Raw genomic sequence first — 15,177 nt, 5'->3', positions numbered from 1 at the left:
AGAGAGAGAGAGAGAGAGAGAGAGAGAGAGTCAATACCCACGAACACACTGTAAGAGTTATATGGAACGCTTGCGTGAGAGAATTACGCATCGTTGTAGTTGTACACGTATTTTGTTTTGCATCACTGGACATGAAGTGAATTGGATAGGCCTACGGTGCAATTTGTGAATTTATTTTACATGTTATGTGTTGACGCAGAATCTTTGATGTTGTGGTATATCCACCAACCAATTTCCCAGAAGATCAATATAGTTTGCGTTTTGTTAACTTATAATATATTGAACCAAATTAGAATATTTCAAAGAGTATCTGTACGTCATCAGGCCATCGCAGAGGAGCTAGATGCTAACGTCCCGATTGATGAGCTCCAGGAGATGATCACCTTCGCAGATATAAACAAGGACGGCGTGGTCAGCTTGGACGAGTTCAAAAAGATCTTGCAGAGACCCGAGTTGGAGTGAGCCCATGGATTTGTCCCACAGAAAATAAAATCACAAATTTATAAATAGATCCCCCTCTCGTCAATGAATAAAGCATCTTGTGTATCTCTATGTGGATTGTTTTTCTATCCCCTATGTTGCCGGTCATTAATCTTTTTTTCTTTATTAATTGTAAGAGTAGGCCTACAGAGCACATTGTCACAACAACAGTTCAGTACTGTCACTTAGTCATCTTGTGCATAAACTCTTAGACAGACAGATGAGCAGAGGTCAAAAGGTGCCCCCTCTGAAGCATAAAAATTAAACTCTAAAAAATATATCTTTTGCATTCTGCACTAGACTATAATAAATTAAAATAAAGTAAAAACTTCTAAGAGATATATCTAAATGATCTAAAACGGCGAAAAAAGGCATAAAAAGGGAGACTACCATGCTCTCGCTTGTTATTATTATTATAGTAGAGGGTCTTACGGCGCTCACAACTGCATAAGGTCATATGAGCGCCAAGGGGTGGATGTCAACAGAGAAGTCTTTACAGGGAATCAGGACTTACTCTGCTCACCTCTCTAGCTTCAACAGCGCAAAGTCTGCTTCAACTATCAAGGCACCCCGGAAATAGCAGGTCACAAGAGAGTGATAAACATACAAGAAATGACAATAGTAAGGAATAGGAAAGAAAAAGCAGCAGTACCCTGTTGTAGATCAGGCAGTTATGAGCGTGACATGAATCAGCCCATTTACAATTCTACTGAGCTTGGACGAGAAATTTCCCCCCTTTGGGAATGGCCTAAAGACACTAGTCAGTTAAGTCAGTGGCACCGCCGCGGGGGGATATCTCTTGTTACATGACAACATCATTATCAAATAAAAAACCCACACTTTTTCAGCTGAGATGACATTCAGACTTTTATTGAACGTTCTTTGTGAAAGAAAAAAACAACATCAAATAAAAATCACTTCCATATATATATATATATATATATTTCAACTGAAACTATAAGAAAATATAGCACATTGTTGTCGTTTGTCATAGGTGACTCTATGTCTATACAGACTAAGCTTGATATTTTTATTCACATTATTTGGTACCTATAAGTAAATTTTCTGGTTCTATAATTTCAAGTAAAAATAAATCCACAGATCAAAAGAATTTTTCATTCTGAGCATTTTTCTACCAAATTCGTTGCATTAGGATGATATTTTTTAAGGAGCCTGAATGTGTAATAGATCTATATATATGAGTCACAACATGGTGGAATCAGGCGCTCGTTAATTTTGGGGCATATGGAGTAATTGGTGTCGTCTTAAAGCCTAGCCATTTGCCTTGATTTTGATAGACGAATATCTTTAGTTTAAGTTTAAGTAAGAGTTTTACGGCACTTGCAACACAATAAGGTCGTATAAGTGCCAAAGACTGGAGGTGTTACAAGAGAGTAACAAACACAAAAAAAGGAGGAGAGATCAGAATGAGACGAATATCTATTTATTATCTTTGATACAAGTCAAGATATTGGCGATTGAAGGAGGGTGGGGTCGCCTGGTTTCAGGTGTAAAATTAGTGAGAAAATGGCTGCCAAAGTTGAGTTATTTCCTCAGTTTGAAAGTCTGTGGAAACTGAAAATTTACATCTTTTATGCCCTTAACATTTTTTTGTAAAATCCAGACAAATAAATGTTTTTAAATAGGCATGAAAAGTGTTGAGCCAAAAAACAAAAATATCAAATTCACAAACTTGCGGCAAAATGCTAAATTCTTTACTTTTATTATTTTGACGAGCGCCTGATTCCACCACGCTGCCTCACATATTTCAAGAACATCATGAAATATGGAAAACACTATTTTCCAGGGCAGCTCACACAAAACAAACTTTGCCCCACAAACCAAACTTCTTCAGTCAAGAGTCACTAATGCATATATATATAAACAGTTTCGCAACAAAACGCAGCACTTGCGTATTTCTGATTTAGAGAAAAATGATTTCTCTGCTTCACCCATTTACTGAATAGCTAATCTTGAGCAAACTTTGTATGCAGAGTAAACTAAAAGTGAGGCATAGTTGATATTTGTTTATTGATGAAATCTATGTATGTTGAATTCTTATCCTTTTAATTGGTGAGATTTTCCACACATTTTCGACAAAACGCGATATAACCTCATCGCAATGATAAATAAGGGAAAGAACCATCAATAAACTTTCATCGACCAAAAGAGAAATCATGTGACTCTAAGAAAGACCTTGACTGATGCACAGAGGATATGTCACGGTTTGTCAAAAACGGTCAACTACTTTTGTCAGACTTTGTAAAAAAAAGCGTCACTTTCTGCACTTTTTTTAATGAGGAAATACCGCATTTAAAAAAAAAAGAAGTTGACCCTGGAATGTGCATCACTTTTACTATTCTTGATACGATGTTAATAGTTTCGGCCAAACTTTTGACACTTGTCGCGTTTTGTCATCAAACTGTTCACATATTAAGCTCAATTTTTTTTAAATAGACATCAGATGATTCAAAATAAACAAAATATAGCTTAGAGATTGGCCAAGAAGCCAATTTCACACTCTTGATAAGGGGAGGCAAAAATGACAAAATTTTATTGATTTCAAAATGTCACAAAAATTCACCAATGATTGATAGATACATTATATACATCAAATTAAAGAGAAAGAAAAGCTCTTTTGCATGGAATTAAAAATAATCAGAACAAACATCAGTCTATACATCTACTGGGTCTTCAAAATACCCATTCACATAAAAACCATAAAAAAAGACAACATTTTAAATTGCACACACAAAAAAAAACGTCACCTACTGTTGATAGATCTACGTCATATATACTTCAAATCAAAGGGTACGCAAAGCTCCTTTATAAAATTAAGAAAAATGGAACAAACATCAATGCACTCGTCTCTCCAGTCTCTAAAATAAACATCAAAATATTATAACAAAAAATTAGGACATACTCCTCCAACCCCAATACATTTTTGCAAAAAATGCACAATTTTGCCGTGCAAGATATCATTCAAAGGTAAACATATGAAGGGCATTATATTAATATAATTACCATTTTTTAAAGTTTCTGAATGATGAAAGGATAGCAAAAAAATTCCATAATATTTAATCCAACGTGCAAATTTAAATGCAAGAAACTCGATTGACATGAGGGTCACCACTACTACTACTAATACTAAAATAATTAAACTAATTCACATTCAATTAGCACATTTCCACAAAGAAAGTGCTCAATGCCCTTTACTGTTACAATGATACAAAGAAAATAGCTCAAATCATCATCATAAAGTGCCAGATCTGCGACAGACATTGGCGATCATGGTTCTCCATTCATTCCTCGGCACAGATGCTTTTTAAACAGGAAAGGTTACATTATGCTGATCTTTCCCAGTCAACCATCCGTTTAGGCTCTCCAAATAGGTTGCCCTAGATCTACCCCTGCCTCTTTTGCCTTCGATCTTGCCAGTGAGAGCTAGATGTTCAAAGCCTTTGTGTCTATTCAAGTGTTCCATAATCTCTATCTGTCATTTCCTGATTGTTTTTAATCAGCGAGCAGCCCACAGGCTTCTTCAAGTACTATCCCTTTTGGGGTTTTTTCTTTCAAAGATACTTTCAGAAGTCTCCTAAGAAACCATATTTCTGTCGCTTCTATTTTATTTTCACTGTCTTTAGTCTTTAGCAATAGTCCAGCATTCACAGCCGTATAACTTACGAATAGAAGGGTTGACCAGCAAAAATGCATACACAGTTGAAATAGAGGATCTTTTATTCCCTTCTTCTCTCTCTGTCTTTGTTACCACTCCCTCTCTTTACGGTTTTACTTATAACATACTAATTTTCATTGACCAAGGGGATTTATTTTTAAAATTTAGGGGACTTGTCTTAGCAGAGGTTTAACGGCGCTCGCAACTGCATAAGGTCATATCAGCGCCAGAAGATTATAGGTGTTACAAGAGAGTAACAAACATAAAAAAGAAGGGGAGAAAAGTACAATAGATGTTTGGATAGGAAAGAAGGAGCAAACCACACGAGAGCACCTGCCAACCACCCACAGGGGACTTTTACGACCCCATCAACACAAATTACATCATTTTAAGAGATGGCCTTCAACACTGCCTGTTTGGGCCAACCAGTAGAAATACTGAAATACTCAATAAATATTCTCCCTACAAGGGAAACGAATTCGGGTCTCCCGCATGCGTCTGTGAAGTGTCTAACCGCTACACCACGGGCGTAGATGAAAACAGTAAGAAAACTTGAAATACACCTCAGCAAAATTATGCGATTTTTTCTGCTTTATAAACACTGCCAGGGAACTCAAGTCTTTAAAAAATATATATATATTTATATATAATATATGATGGAAAATCATTCCACATCAAAGGACCACAAATACGAAAAGAAAGCTGTCCATAAAATTAGTAGTAGAATTCTTTAAAAAAACAAATGAATTGACAAGTACAGTTTGTTGACAAAATATCACACAAATCTACATCTTAACAGACACATTATCAAACTTAAAAAGACAATAATGAAGCATTCAAAGATTAACAGTAGAACAGCAACAGAGACCTAAGCAAAACATGATTCCTTCAATGTCTTTATTATTATAAAATCAAGGGGTCCAAATTTCAGCTTCTTTTTTTTGATAATTTTCTTATATTTTAGTTTGATTTCTGACTATGAATGATGAAGCCTCACAAGAAGGTCATCATGTGATAGATAAAATTAATGATCATTTTAATATATATATTAATATTAATAACAGTTTTCAGTGATGACTAAAGGAGAAGATAAGGATCTATCTTGAAAGAAGAAAAAGCTTCATTTTTTTTTCTCACATAATAATATACATAATACTCAAATTGCATTATGCTACTGTTCACAAGCTTTCAGTATTGACCACTCACATTCAGATGAAACAAAACAACAGTACACAACAAACATAAACCGTTCATCCTGTCCACTTGATTTCACCACAATGTCATAAAATGCCACAAAAATATATCAATGAGCAACAAGAATAAACAGCACGAACAATATCATAACAATGACAACAACAATGTATCATAACAAAGACAACAACAATGATGCCAAGAATAAACTTTTTTAAAAGTGCTAATGATAGTAAATATTAGGCTACTAGTTGTACTAGTGATGTGTCTTTTCAGAATACTACTTAAAGAAATAATAAAAATTTTAAAAAGAGACACAATGATGATGTGATGATGATGTGGTGATGATGATGATATATTAACAATGGCAATAAAGATGTTGGTACAGTACATGGAACAATCATGATGGCACAGATAAAGTGGAAAGCATTTCTCATGATTGAGAAGTGCAAGAACAATCTGTGTAAAGAAAAAAACAAAAAAAACTGAAGCTACCACTGGCGATCAGGAAGCCCTGAGGACGGTAAAGGATAGAACGTCAAGGGATGACCGTGGGGCAGATGGTATTCCGACGAGCGCACTCTGCATGAAGCTGGAGCCCAACCCTCCTCAGATGATGACGACAATGATGATGATGATTAAAAAAAAATGATGATGATGACAACCATGATATCATAATAATAACAATAGCAATAAATATGTTAGAACATGTTGTACTTGAAAAATTCATGATGAAAAAGACAAAGTGGGGAACAGAAAAAAGACTAAATCTTTCATAATTTAGTTGCAGTCTTCATTACTTAGCACTACACAGTCAATAATTTCTCATGATTGAAAAGTCTGAATATGATCTGCTTTAAAAAAAAATTTTTTTATTCAGAAGCTACCACTGGTGGCCAGGAAGCCCTGACGACTGTAAGGGAAGGAACGTCTGCCCGGACAACCCCAAAGACGGCCGCGGGGCAGATGGGATTCCGACAGGCGCGTTGTGCATGAAGCCGGAGCCCAACCCCTCGGATGAGGTTGATGGGAGGGTGGAGGCGACTTGACGACTCGTTTCGCTGGCTCTGCTCACATTGACACTGGCATTAGGGTGTGGGGCCGACCCCTGGGGTATGTGAGCATGGGAGTGAGACATACTATGACTATGATGGTGACTGTGGTGTGGCATTAGTAAATCGTGTTGCCATGAAGAAGAAGAAGATTCGGAGGAAGAAACTGGGTTTTCATTGAGGTACATACAGAAAGACACCACAGGCGCTTGTGGCATTTCCGCGCCGCTGCTCAGCTCAAAGGGAAGGTTCATCTGAGGCGTCTGCTGGGGGATATCGCCATAACTCTGGGGATGAGGAGACGCGTATTTGGACATAGTCATTTTTGTCTTTCCTTTCATATATCGCTTGTGTTCCACTTTGTCTTGGCTAGGAATGGGCATCGCCATCATATCTTTGCTACTGGACTGTGTAGTCACTTGTGGGGGAGGAGGAAAGACAGTAGCTGTTGGTGTTGTTTCTTTCCCACTACCCTTTGAGTAGTTCGAAGCTACTTTCACGTGGCCAACCTTCTCGTGCCATATCTTTTTAAACGATGTCAAACCAAGCTGTTTCTTCCCAGAGTCACTGCACAGTTCTTTATATTGCTTGTAAACACTAGCAAAAGTATCCGTCGGCGGAAGTCGAATCACTCTTTTCGATTTTGAATTTTTCGGCGGCCTGGGAGCAGGTATTCCTTGTAACATTGCATATCTGTAAAAAAAAAAAAAAAAAAAGAAAAGAAAGAATATAAAACATGTCTATCGATAAGGCATTTTAATGTATAAGAACTAAACTGTGCTTCAATATTGTGCATCAATTCCTTTCAATTAAAACAAAAAGTAACGAAAGAAGCAGGACCTCAGATTTACAATCCATCTGCAATAGAATCCAGGTCAACTGCTGGAGAGGAAAAGCATGCACACTCCCCGGACAGCCAAAATTCAAGATAAGAAAGTGTGCATACTGTGATTCAAACCATGGTCATCTCCTCTTCATCCCAGAGTGACATCAGCTGAACTAAAGGTGCACCTAGGCCTAAACATTGATAGTAGTACTGGTAGGCTTATACCTAGAGCACACTACCAATCGGGTTTATCAGATAGAGTTAGGGCCAGTCAATATTTCCTTCATGAGAGGGAAAAGGCTATCATTTTGGCACAATACAACTGATTCGACTCGACTGAAAAACAAACATGCTTGATTTTGAAGGTCACAGCCAAGTTTAGATAAATTAGTTCGTACTGTGCCAAAATGGTAACAGCTGTGCCATCTAGGGGAAAGAAAATCAGGCTGGCTGGTGACCAAATCAATCTAATGAATCCGATAGGCAGTGTGCACTGGGCATCAATGATCCATACACTTTGCAGTTTCAAAAGTGCTGAGAAATCTTTGAGTGAATATTATAAAATGTCAAATCAATTTTCACTGCATACATAATATTGTCTTTCTTAAAATGAAAGGGGTCAGAAAAACAAAGGGTCTAAGTCTAAGCCATCTTGTGGTCATTTCGAGAAAAATGGGGGGGGGGGTTTAACTTAAAAACAGTAATTTGTTAAGGGCATAACTATGATTTAATGATTTAAAGCCATCCAGTCATTTCATTCAAAGGCTATGATATGTATTCACCCCTGACATCTGTGTCGTCATGAATAATTAAAAACTCTCAAAATATCAGATACTTTTGCATTTGAGGATTAAAAGATGCTTTTAAGTAACAGTTAAGAAGTAGAAGTATTACAGGGTGAACAACAAACATACTTTGGCTTGGGTCAGGAGAGATCAATGAAGGCGGGGGGGGGGGGGGGATTTGGAGGAGGTAGGGAGAGAAAGGTGAAACTTGGGGAGATAGACATAGAGAGAAATACTAGTACATGTGTGTGGGGGCAGAGGGAGCGAGGGATGTTCCAACTCAACACACTAGACAAGACACACGATAAATAAAGCTCATACTTGGTGACAAAATCCACGACATCCGACACGTCATCTTCCCTCGAAGCCAGAGCAGTGCGTGGCTTCCTGCCGATGTTCCCGTGAGTTCTAGATTTCACACCATAGGCAATGTAATGTTTCTTTATGGCTTTCATGTAATTATCACCAATGTTATTCACAAACAGAAAACAAGGTTGGCACACACGTGAGTTCAGAAACCGGTAGTTGTACCTATGTACTTGTCGGTCAACTACCCTGGAATTTGAAGAAGGAATGGCTGAGCTACAAAAAAGACCCATGATAAAAAAATCTCTTTGCTGTCTATCCAGCACTGAAATCTTTAAACGATGAGATGCAATGTCTCGCACTTGTAAAGGCATCAGGCATACGCAGCTACACGTCTTTTTGTAATCAATCACCTGCTGAATGTTTTCAACAGCACTTATTTTCTTAACGACAACTTCTCCGTCTTGTCCTGAGCGTTGTTCCTGTGTGGAATCTTTCTCAGAAACGTCACCAGTCTGTTCATGGGGATTGGCGTAGCCCATTTCGACAGCCAAAGAGAGAGCATCAAGGCTTTCGAGAACTTCTCTTTCAGGACCTCGATGTTTGAGATCCAATCGAATAGGAAATGTTTCTCTCTTGCGCTTCTTTTTCGGGTGGGATTGCGGCAAACTCTTGATTATTTTTCTTTTCACAGGCATGCCCTTACGCGGTCTTCCCCGTCGTTTAATTGGAACAGGTGGGTCAGAAATCTTTAAAGAATCTGCCTCGTCTGTGTGCACAATATTATGTTCAAGCTTTGATACAGGAGAATTCTCTTCGTAATCCTTGGAACTGTTCATACTTTTTTCTTTACTTGAAGAACCATCCAACTCTGAACGTTCCTGCACAGTGTTAGTGGTAGCTTGGGTGTTGTTTTCCAAAGCCTTAGCTTGTGTGTTGTTCTCCAAAGCCTTAGCTTGTGTGTGGTTCTCCAAAGCCTTTGGCAAAGGACTGACTTCATCACCATAGCAATGAGATGTTTCCGCTTCTTGGGATTCCATCTTTACGTCTGTCGCACTGTCGCTTTCTGCCTCTTCAAGATCACGGCTGGAAATGATATCTGGAAAAAAAATCAAACAAAAATCTTAAGATTAAAAAGGCAATGATGAAAAGCATAGAGATTAAAGATGTTCCATGCCCTAATTGACACAATTTAGATCATTTATGAGGTAGGCTGCTTCGATCTTGCCTGTCGGGCTACTACGAGAACAACAACCAATTAGAAAGACAGAGCTACCCAGTTGATAACATTTCTGCCGACATGGGAATCAAACTAAAATCTTTTTAAGCTATACAACCGACACCTGTAGGGCCACAATGGTTCCATTTAACTCACTGAGGACACAAAATACTTGAAAACATACAGTTTTAGGGTACTTTAAAAAAGGAATATAATCTTCCTATTCATAGAGGAACTCGGATTCAACGACGTCGCCGGGCCCAACCTAAAATCTCTTTGAATCAGAATGTTTGTTATAGTAAACATAAGGTTTTGTGTAGAGAAAATTACAGGCACTGAGCAAGTAATGTAGAGAAGTAACAAGTGGTGCCTTAAATGCATGCATATTATGAGCTGTGCAAAAAAAGACCCAATTCGTTCAAATGCACGGCTGTGTCATTCGATTGTTTGCTAAAAAGAGCTGCGTCGGGGAACAGCGACAGCCGACATCATTTTACCGGGGAACACTGACAAGTACTTCACTATATTTCTTTGTTACAGTTGATCTTGGTGCATCGCCTACAGTATCGAATATAGCTAGACCAGATGTGTTACATTTCGTCTCGATTTTCAAAATTTTTAAAAAGGCCTAATTGGACAAAAGACTGGCTTTAAAAATGCAGTTTGTTCACTCACACTGTTGTTATGACATTTTGGGTGATTTTTTTTTTGGGTGTGTGTTGTTTTATTTTTGTTGTTTTGTTTTGTTGTTATTTTTTTGTTTTTGTATTTTTTTCAAATCACAAAGTCTTTAGTTCCATCTTGATGTAACTTGACTATTTGCAAAATGATGTCCGCAAACATTCATGGGATCTGTAGATCCCTACATCTCAATAAAGAGAATAACAGTGTCTTTCAACCAAGTCGCCATACTGTACACTGTACAGCGACAGTGCAATGTGAAGGCTTAGCAGCTGTGACGTCCGATGCACAACGCAGTGGGTGACCTCGATACATGGCTTCAAATTCAAAATTGACTATTCAAAGACAAAGTTTGCTAAAGTTTAGATGGCATCAAATCAGGTTCCCCACAAGCCACTTTGCATATTTTGACAAATTGATTCCAAAAGTGAAATCAGTTTTTAGCCGCGATAATTTTTTTAAAAAATGCAAGCAAAGTTTAATCCCGCACAGCGGCAAACTTCATAGGTATTCTGCGTCACAGCTCACCTCTCCCACTTCTGGCAGTAGGGGATAAGAAAATATAAATAAGTAAGCTTGGATTCAACTAAAAGGCTTGCAGGATGAACAGTCCTCACCATGTAAAGAAGGAATGAAGGAATGAGGGCAATCCTAGGGTGCACACGAGACACTTCAGCTGAAGCAATGAGATATGTCATAGACTTCCCATGTGTAGACGAGAGGCACAAACTGGCACAAGTCCAAGCCTTTCTGCGAGTCAGCAAAGACAAGACAAACCCTCTACATAAGAAAGTGGGATGGCAGATGACATCAAGGCTAAAGAGGGGCACAGAATGGATGACTCAAGCCACAAACACCAACGAGTGCTGCCAGATGCAAGACATCAGGAGAGGCAGGGATTGGGTTGTAGTCAAAGATGCGCTCGGAGAGTACACAACTGTGAAGGCAACATTGGGTAGAGAATGTCGCAACTGGCCACTTGGAACTACAAACGCTGAAATTGAAACCCTGATAGAAGAGCAGAGCGAACATGGAGATGCTGTGATCTTCACGGATGGATCTGTCAACAGAGGAGTCAAATCGGGCTGGGCCCTCAGTGTCAGAGTTGATGGGGTAGTAGTGAAAGAGCAAAGTGGAGCAACTGCACTGACAACATCAAGTATGTGTATGGAGATAAAAGCCATAAGGGAGGCTCTACACTGAATCAAGAACACAAGCCATCAGCGAGCAATAATCATTACTGACTCAATGAGCACACTACAGAAGATACAGAAAGGGATGCTGTATGCGGACTGGAATGCTACGATCAGGGAGAGCAGCCTGGAAAGAGTGGCCTGGATCATCTGCCCGGGCCACGCGGGGGTAACTGGCAACGGGAGAGTAGACAAGCTGACTGGAGACGCAAAAGTGGGAGGGAATTTGACACTGGACCCACCAACCGTCCTAACCGCTGTAAGGGAAAATTTGAGGAAGAATAGGGCGGATAGCCGTTCCCACACTCTAGGTAGATTGAAGGAGAAGGGGATCCAACGAAGAGAGGGGAAACACAGTCATCTGTGCGGACCAGTCCAACGGATTTCCAACCAGATTATGATGGAGACTATAAGCAGACAGACTGTGGGATGGATCCTGAAGAGGGGGGGAGAGCAGAAATGGACATGTTCCGACTGCAGTGACCCCAACACAGTGGACAAGTAAGACAGTCCTCGCCAACGTGGCTTCGCCCATTTTCCTCCCGCAACAAACGTTATCTATTCCTGAAACCATCCATGGCACCAGCATTCGCTTAACCTGTTGTGTATATTTTGTGGGACCAATCAGTGGCCTCCTTTCATACTAGCACACACTTTGCTGGCATGTGCATGTGTTCTAGCCTGTGTCAGTGTCGGACAGGTGGCCAGCACATGTCATGTGTGGCTATCATCTATAGATGTGTGTGTATCTAGGGGGGAAGGGGCACAAGCAGCCCGGTTATGGAAAGTCAGTAGAGATACAAACGCGTCAGTCATTTCCCCCCCGGCTACTAATAAATATTACAACGTATAAGCTAATTTTGACATACATACGGAATGAATTGCGCATTGGTCTGCGGAATCAAACGTTGGCGTATGTTAGGCTTTACACAGCAACACAACTTATTCGGCAAACAATGCATCATATATGACACAGGCGTGCATTTGAATGAATCGGCCCCTTAGCACAGCGTGTGATTGGTAGAACTGAGCGTATTTTCCTGCAATTATCAAGCATTTTTTCGGTATGGCATCAGAGAAACGAATGCCTCTCATTTGAAACCAAACTATTTTTGTTTCTTGATGAAGTCGAAAAGGGGCAAAAAAGCAAGCATTTCTGGGTAGCCTACCACTTGTTACTTTACTTATATTATGCTACTTGCTCGAAGCCTGTAATTATCTGCACAGAAACCTCATGTTTGCTATAAAACAGTACTTAATGAAGACTCGGATTCAACTAAATTGAGGGTCAGGTCCGACGACTTCGTTGAATCCGAGTACAACTGTATCTTGTTATGGTTGAGTACCGCTACTATGGTCAACCTTAGGGGATCACAGAAGAAGACTTATTAAATAGCAAAGTACTGGACTGTAACTCAGTAGAGTGTGTCTTTTTGTTTTTCTCAAACTGCTTCAACAAGTTATTAAGGTTCACTTTTGGTCTCAAGTGTAATGAACTTGATACAATTGCCATTTTAGCCTGCTCAATACTCAAGACATTTAGACTACGGAAATTATGGCCCAACCCTGGGCAGAGAAACCCAAAACTTATAAATATGGGACAGCCTTCGCACTAAATCTGGAAGGACTTCTGTAATGAGCGATCACCCCAACAAACATATAAAGAAGAGACCTAACCCTACCCCCGACACTCTTCGAGAGAAGTGGTCCTGGCCTAACCTGTCCCCGTGGTTTTATGCACCCCGCATAATTTACCAAAATTTGATCATTTTTTGCATAATTTCTGATCATTTTCCTATCATTCTTTGAATATAAAAAAAACCAAAAACAGAATCGCTATAATTTAACATTTTTGGGCTCAGTTTGCATAATAATATAATTTCAGAATTTTTCTTGCATAAAACGACGGGGACAGCCTACTCCATAGAAATTTACACGAATTCGGAAATGTCGAGTAATAAAGCTGACTGAGTTGCCAGGGTGAAAAGACCAGCGGTAAATTTATAATGGAAAAGGTCCAAACCCATTTTAGACTATTTTTGGGCACTATTTTAACAGGTTTTTTTGTGCGCTGAGAACAATTTTGGCACTAAAAACTGTCACAAACCGTTATTTTTGTGAATTTAGCAGAGGGAAGACCCCCCTGAGCCCCCTTTTTTGCAGGGGGACTACTCCCCCCCTTTTTTACGCGACTTCCGTTGTTTCCGATTGTGTACATAAATGTAGATAGATCTAAAATATTTCTATGGAGTTAGGCCGGGACCACTTCTCCCGAAGAGAGCCCCAATCCTGTTCTACTCTGTTGTCTCATAGTGCTCGCTCTTTCAGAAAGTCCTCCCCTAAATCTAGTAGAGAGAGTAGTTCCATTTTCATTTCGATTTATCTAGATTGTAGATTTAGTTATTAATTTAGAGATGTTGAACAAGAAGAAGATCACTATTTTGGATCTGAGAATGAGAACAGTGGCTTGGAGTAGGGGATTCATTGTAAGACGTCTTTCGGCACTACTCGGATATGGTGGTGGTCCCGACTTTTGTGATAGGGAAATAGAGAATTTTATCTAGAATCTAGATCTAGTTTCGACCCCAACGACGATTACTTCTGGTTCTAAGTCTAAACGATTACTTTTTGATTCGCAAGCCGGAGAGATAGCCTTTCAAACCTAATTGCAAAACATCATATCGTGGCCAAATTCAGGGGGGCATGCCCCGCTGAAACACCCCATGTTTTGTTTTTTTTTAGTCAGGGGGGCAACCCCCCCTTGCTTTGTGAAAAACAAGAGAAATTAAATATTGCTCATTTTGTAGGTTAGATTTAGATTCTAGATCTAGATCTAGGCTACTGATAAAACATTGATACAGACTATTTAAATCAGTATTGATATTTCAGTAGGCCTACACAAAAGTCAGGACCACCATATCCGAGTCAAGTAGTGCCCGTCTTTCTTTTAATGGTCAGTAGCCAAAAAGATTGTAGTGTAGCAGCTGACCCGTACACTCTTACAACGATCCCCTACTCCAACACATTCACAAAAACAGCAGAAACAGATCTAGATTTGGAAGATTCTAGATCTAAATCTAGATTTAGATCTAGATCTAGAGTCTAGATCTAGATTAGATCTATTCTTGGGCTTGTGGATAGACAGTTCAGTATAAAAGAAGGAGGGGGCACAAAAATTGTCGTTTCTTAAACACCTGTAAAACAAGAGCAAAATAATATCCAGTCAAAATTCTTTCTATTCTGTAAAGATCAACATCTCTTACTGAAATCAGCTAGATTTCTGTATTTGAACATTAATAGTTACATAGTATTTGAGTTTTTAAGACAGGTAAAAATCCACAGCAGGCAGCGAACTGATCTGAGTCAGGACAGAACTCCGGCAGTCCGGCAGCGAGTGAGGTAGTAACGAGTAACTGCCCCTGCCTTCTGATTAAAAACAAGGCCGATTTCAACTTTCTGGACGAAACAAACTGATAGTGATACGGGTGCATGACTGCAAGAGGCAGTGACTCCGTGTCGTTGGATTAAATCGTGTGTTCTGTGTCTGTGGACACAAGGCCCATAGGCCTACAGCAAGGGGTTAAATGTAATCAGAGAATGTAATACTAATAAGCTCCAAGCCAACACGATAAAGGCTATATTTCACCAGGGACAGATTTAAAGGTATCATCAGTAACATGGACGAAAGGGATTAGTGTAATTAAATTAGCAATAGCACTTGCAACACAAATGTAGGTATGTGTATCTCTTGAGATGTATATATATATA

General features: G+C 39.3%; 2 protein-coding genes across 5 annotated transcripts in view; one reads left to right on the top strand and one right to left on the bottom strand.

Annotated features, from left to right (window-relative positions):
* Window positions 1–554, top strand: part of LOC101863812 (caltractin) — a 6,063-nt gene extending 5,509 nt beyond the window's left edge. Inside the window, exon 3 of the mRNA XM_005097337.3 lies at window positions 325–554. Within this exon, the coding sequence (XP_005097394.1) occupies window positions 325–462 (138 nt within the window). The 3' untranslated portion in view covers window positions 463–554. The remainder of the gene's footprint in view (window positions 1–324) is intronic.
* Window positions 555–5,088: 4,534 nt separating this feature from the next.
* The window catches only part of LOC101862793, a 43,215-nt gene continuing 33,126 nt past the window's right edge, over window positions 5,089–15,177 (bottom strand). Inside the window, exons 1-3 of one of the 4 annotated variants that reach the window (XM_035969524.1) lie at window positions 14,714–14,969; window positions 8,332–9,415; window positions 5,089–7,092 (exon numbers count right to left, since the gene is read on the bottom strand). In XM_035969524.1, coding sequence (XP_035825417.1) covers window positions 6,231–7,092; window positions 8,332–9,415; window positions 14,714–14,900 — 2,133 coding nt within the window. In that variant the 5' untranslated portion in view covers window positions 14,901–14,969 and the 3' untranslated portion in view covers window positions 5,089–6,230. Of the gene's footprint in view, window positions 7,093–8,331; window positions 9,416–14,603; window positions 14,970–15,177 lie in introns of those variants that run through there. The other 3 variants (XM_005097334.3, XM_013081944.2, XM_005097333.3) reach the window with 3 other exon arrangements.

Source organism: Aplysia californica, unplaced genomic scaffold (assembly GCF_000002075.1).
Source record: "Aplysia californica isolate F4 #8 unplaced genomic scaffold, AplCal3.0 scaffold00152, whole genome shotgun sequence".
Lineage (NCBI taxonomy): Eukaryota > Metazoa > Mollusca > Gastropoda > Aplysiida > Aplysiidae > Aplysia > Aplysia californica.
Note: the sequence above shows the minus strand (reverse complement) of the source record. Positions and strands in the feature narration are given on the sequence as shown.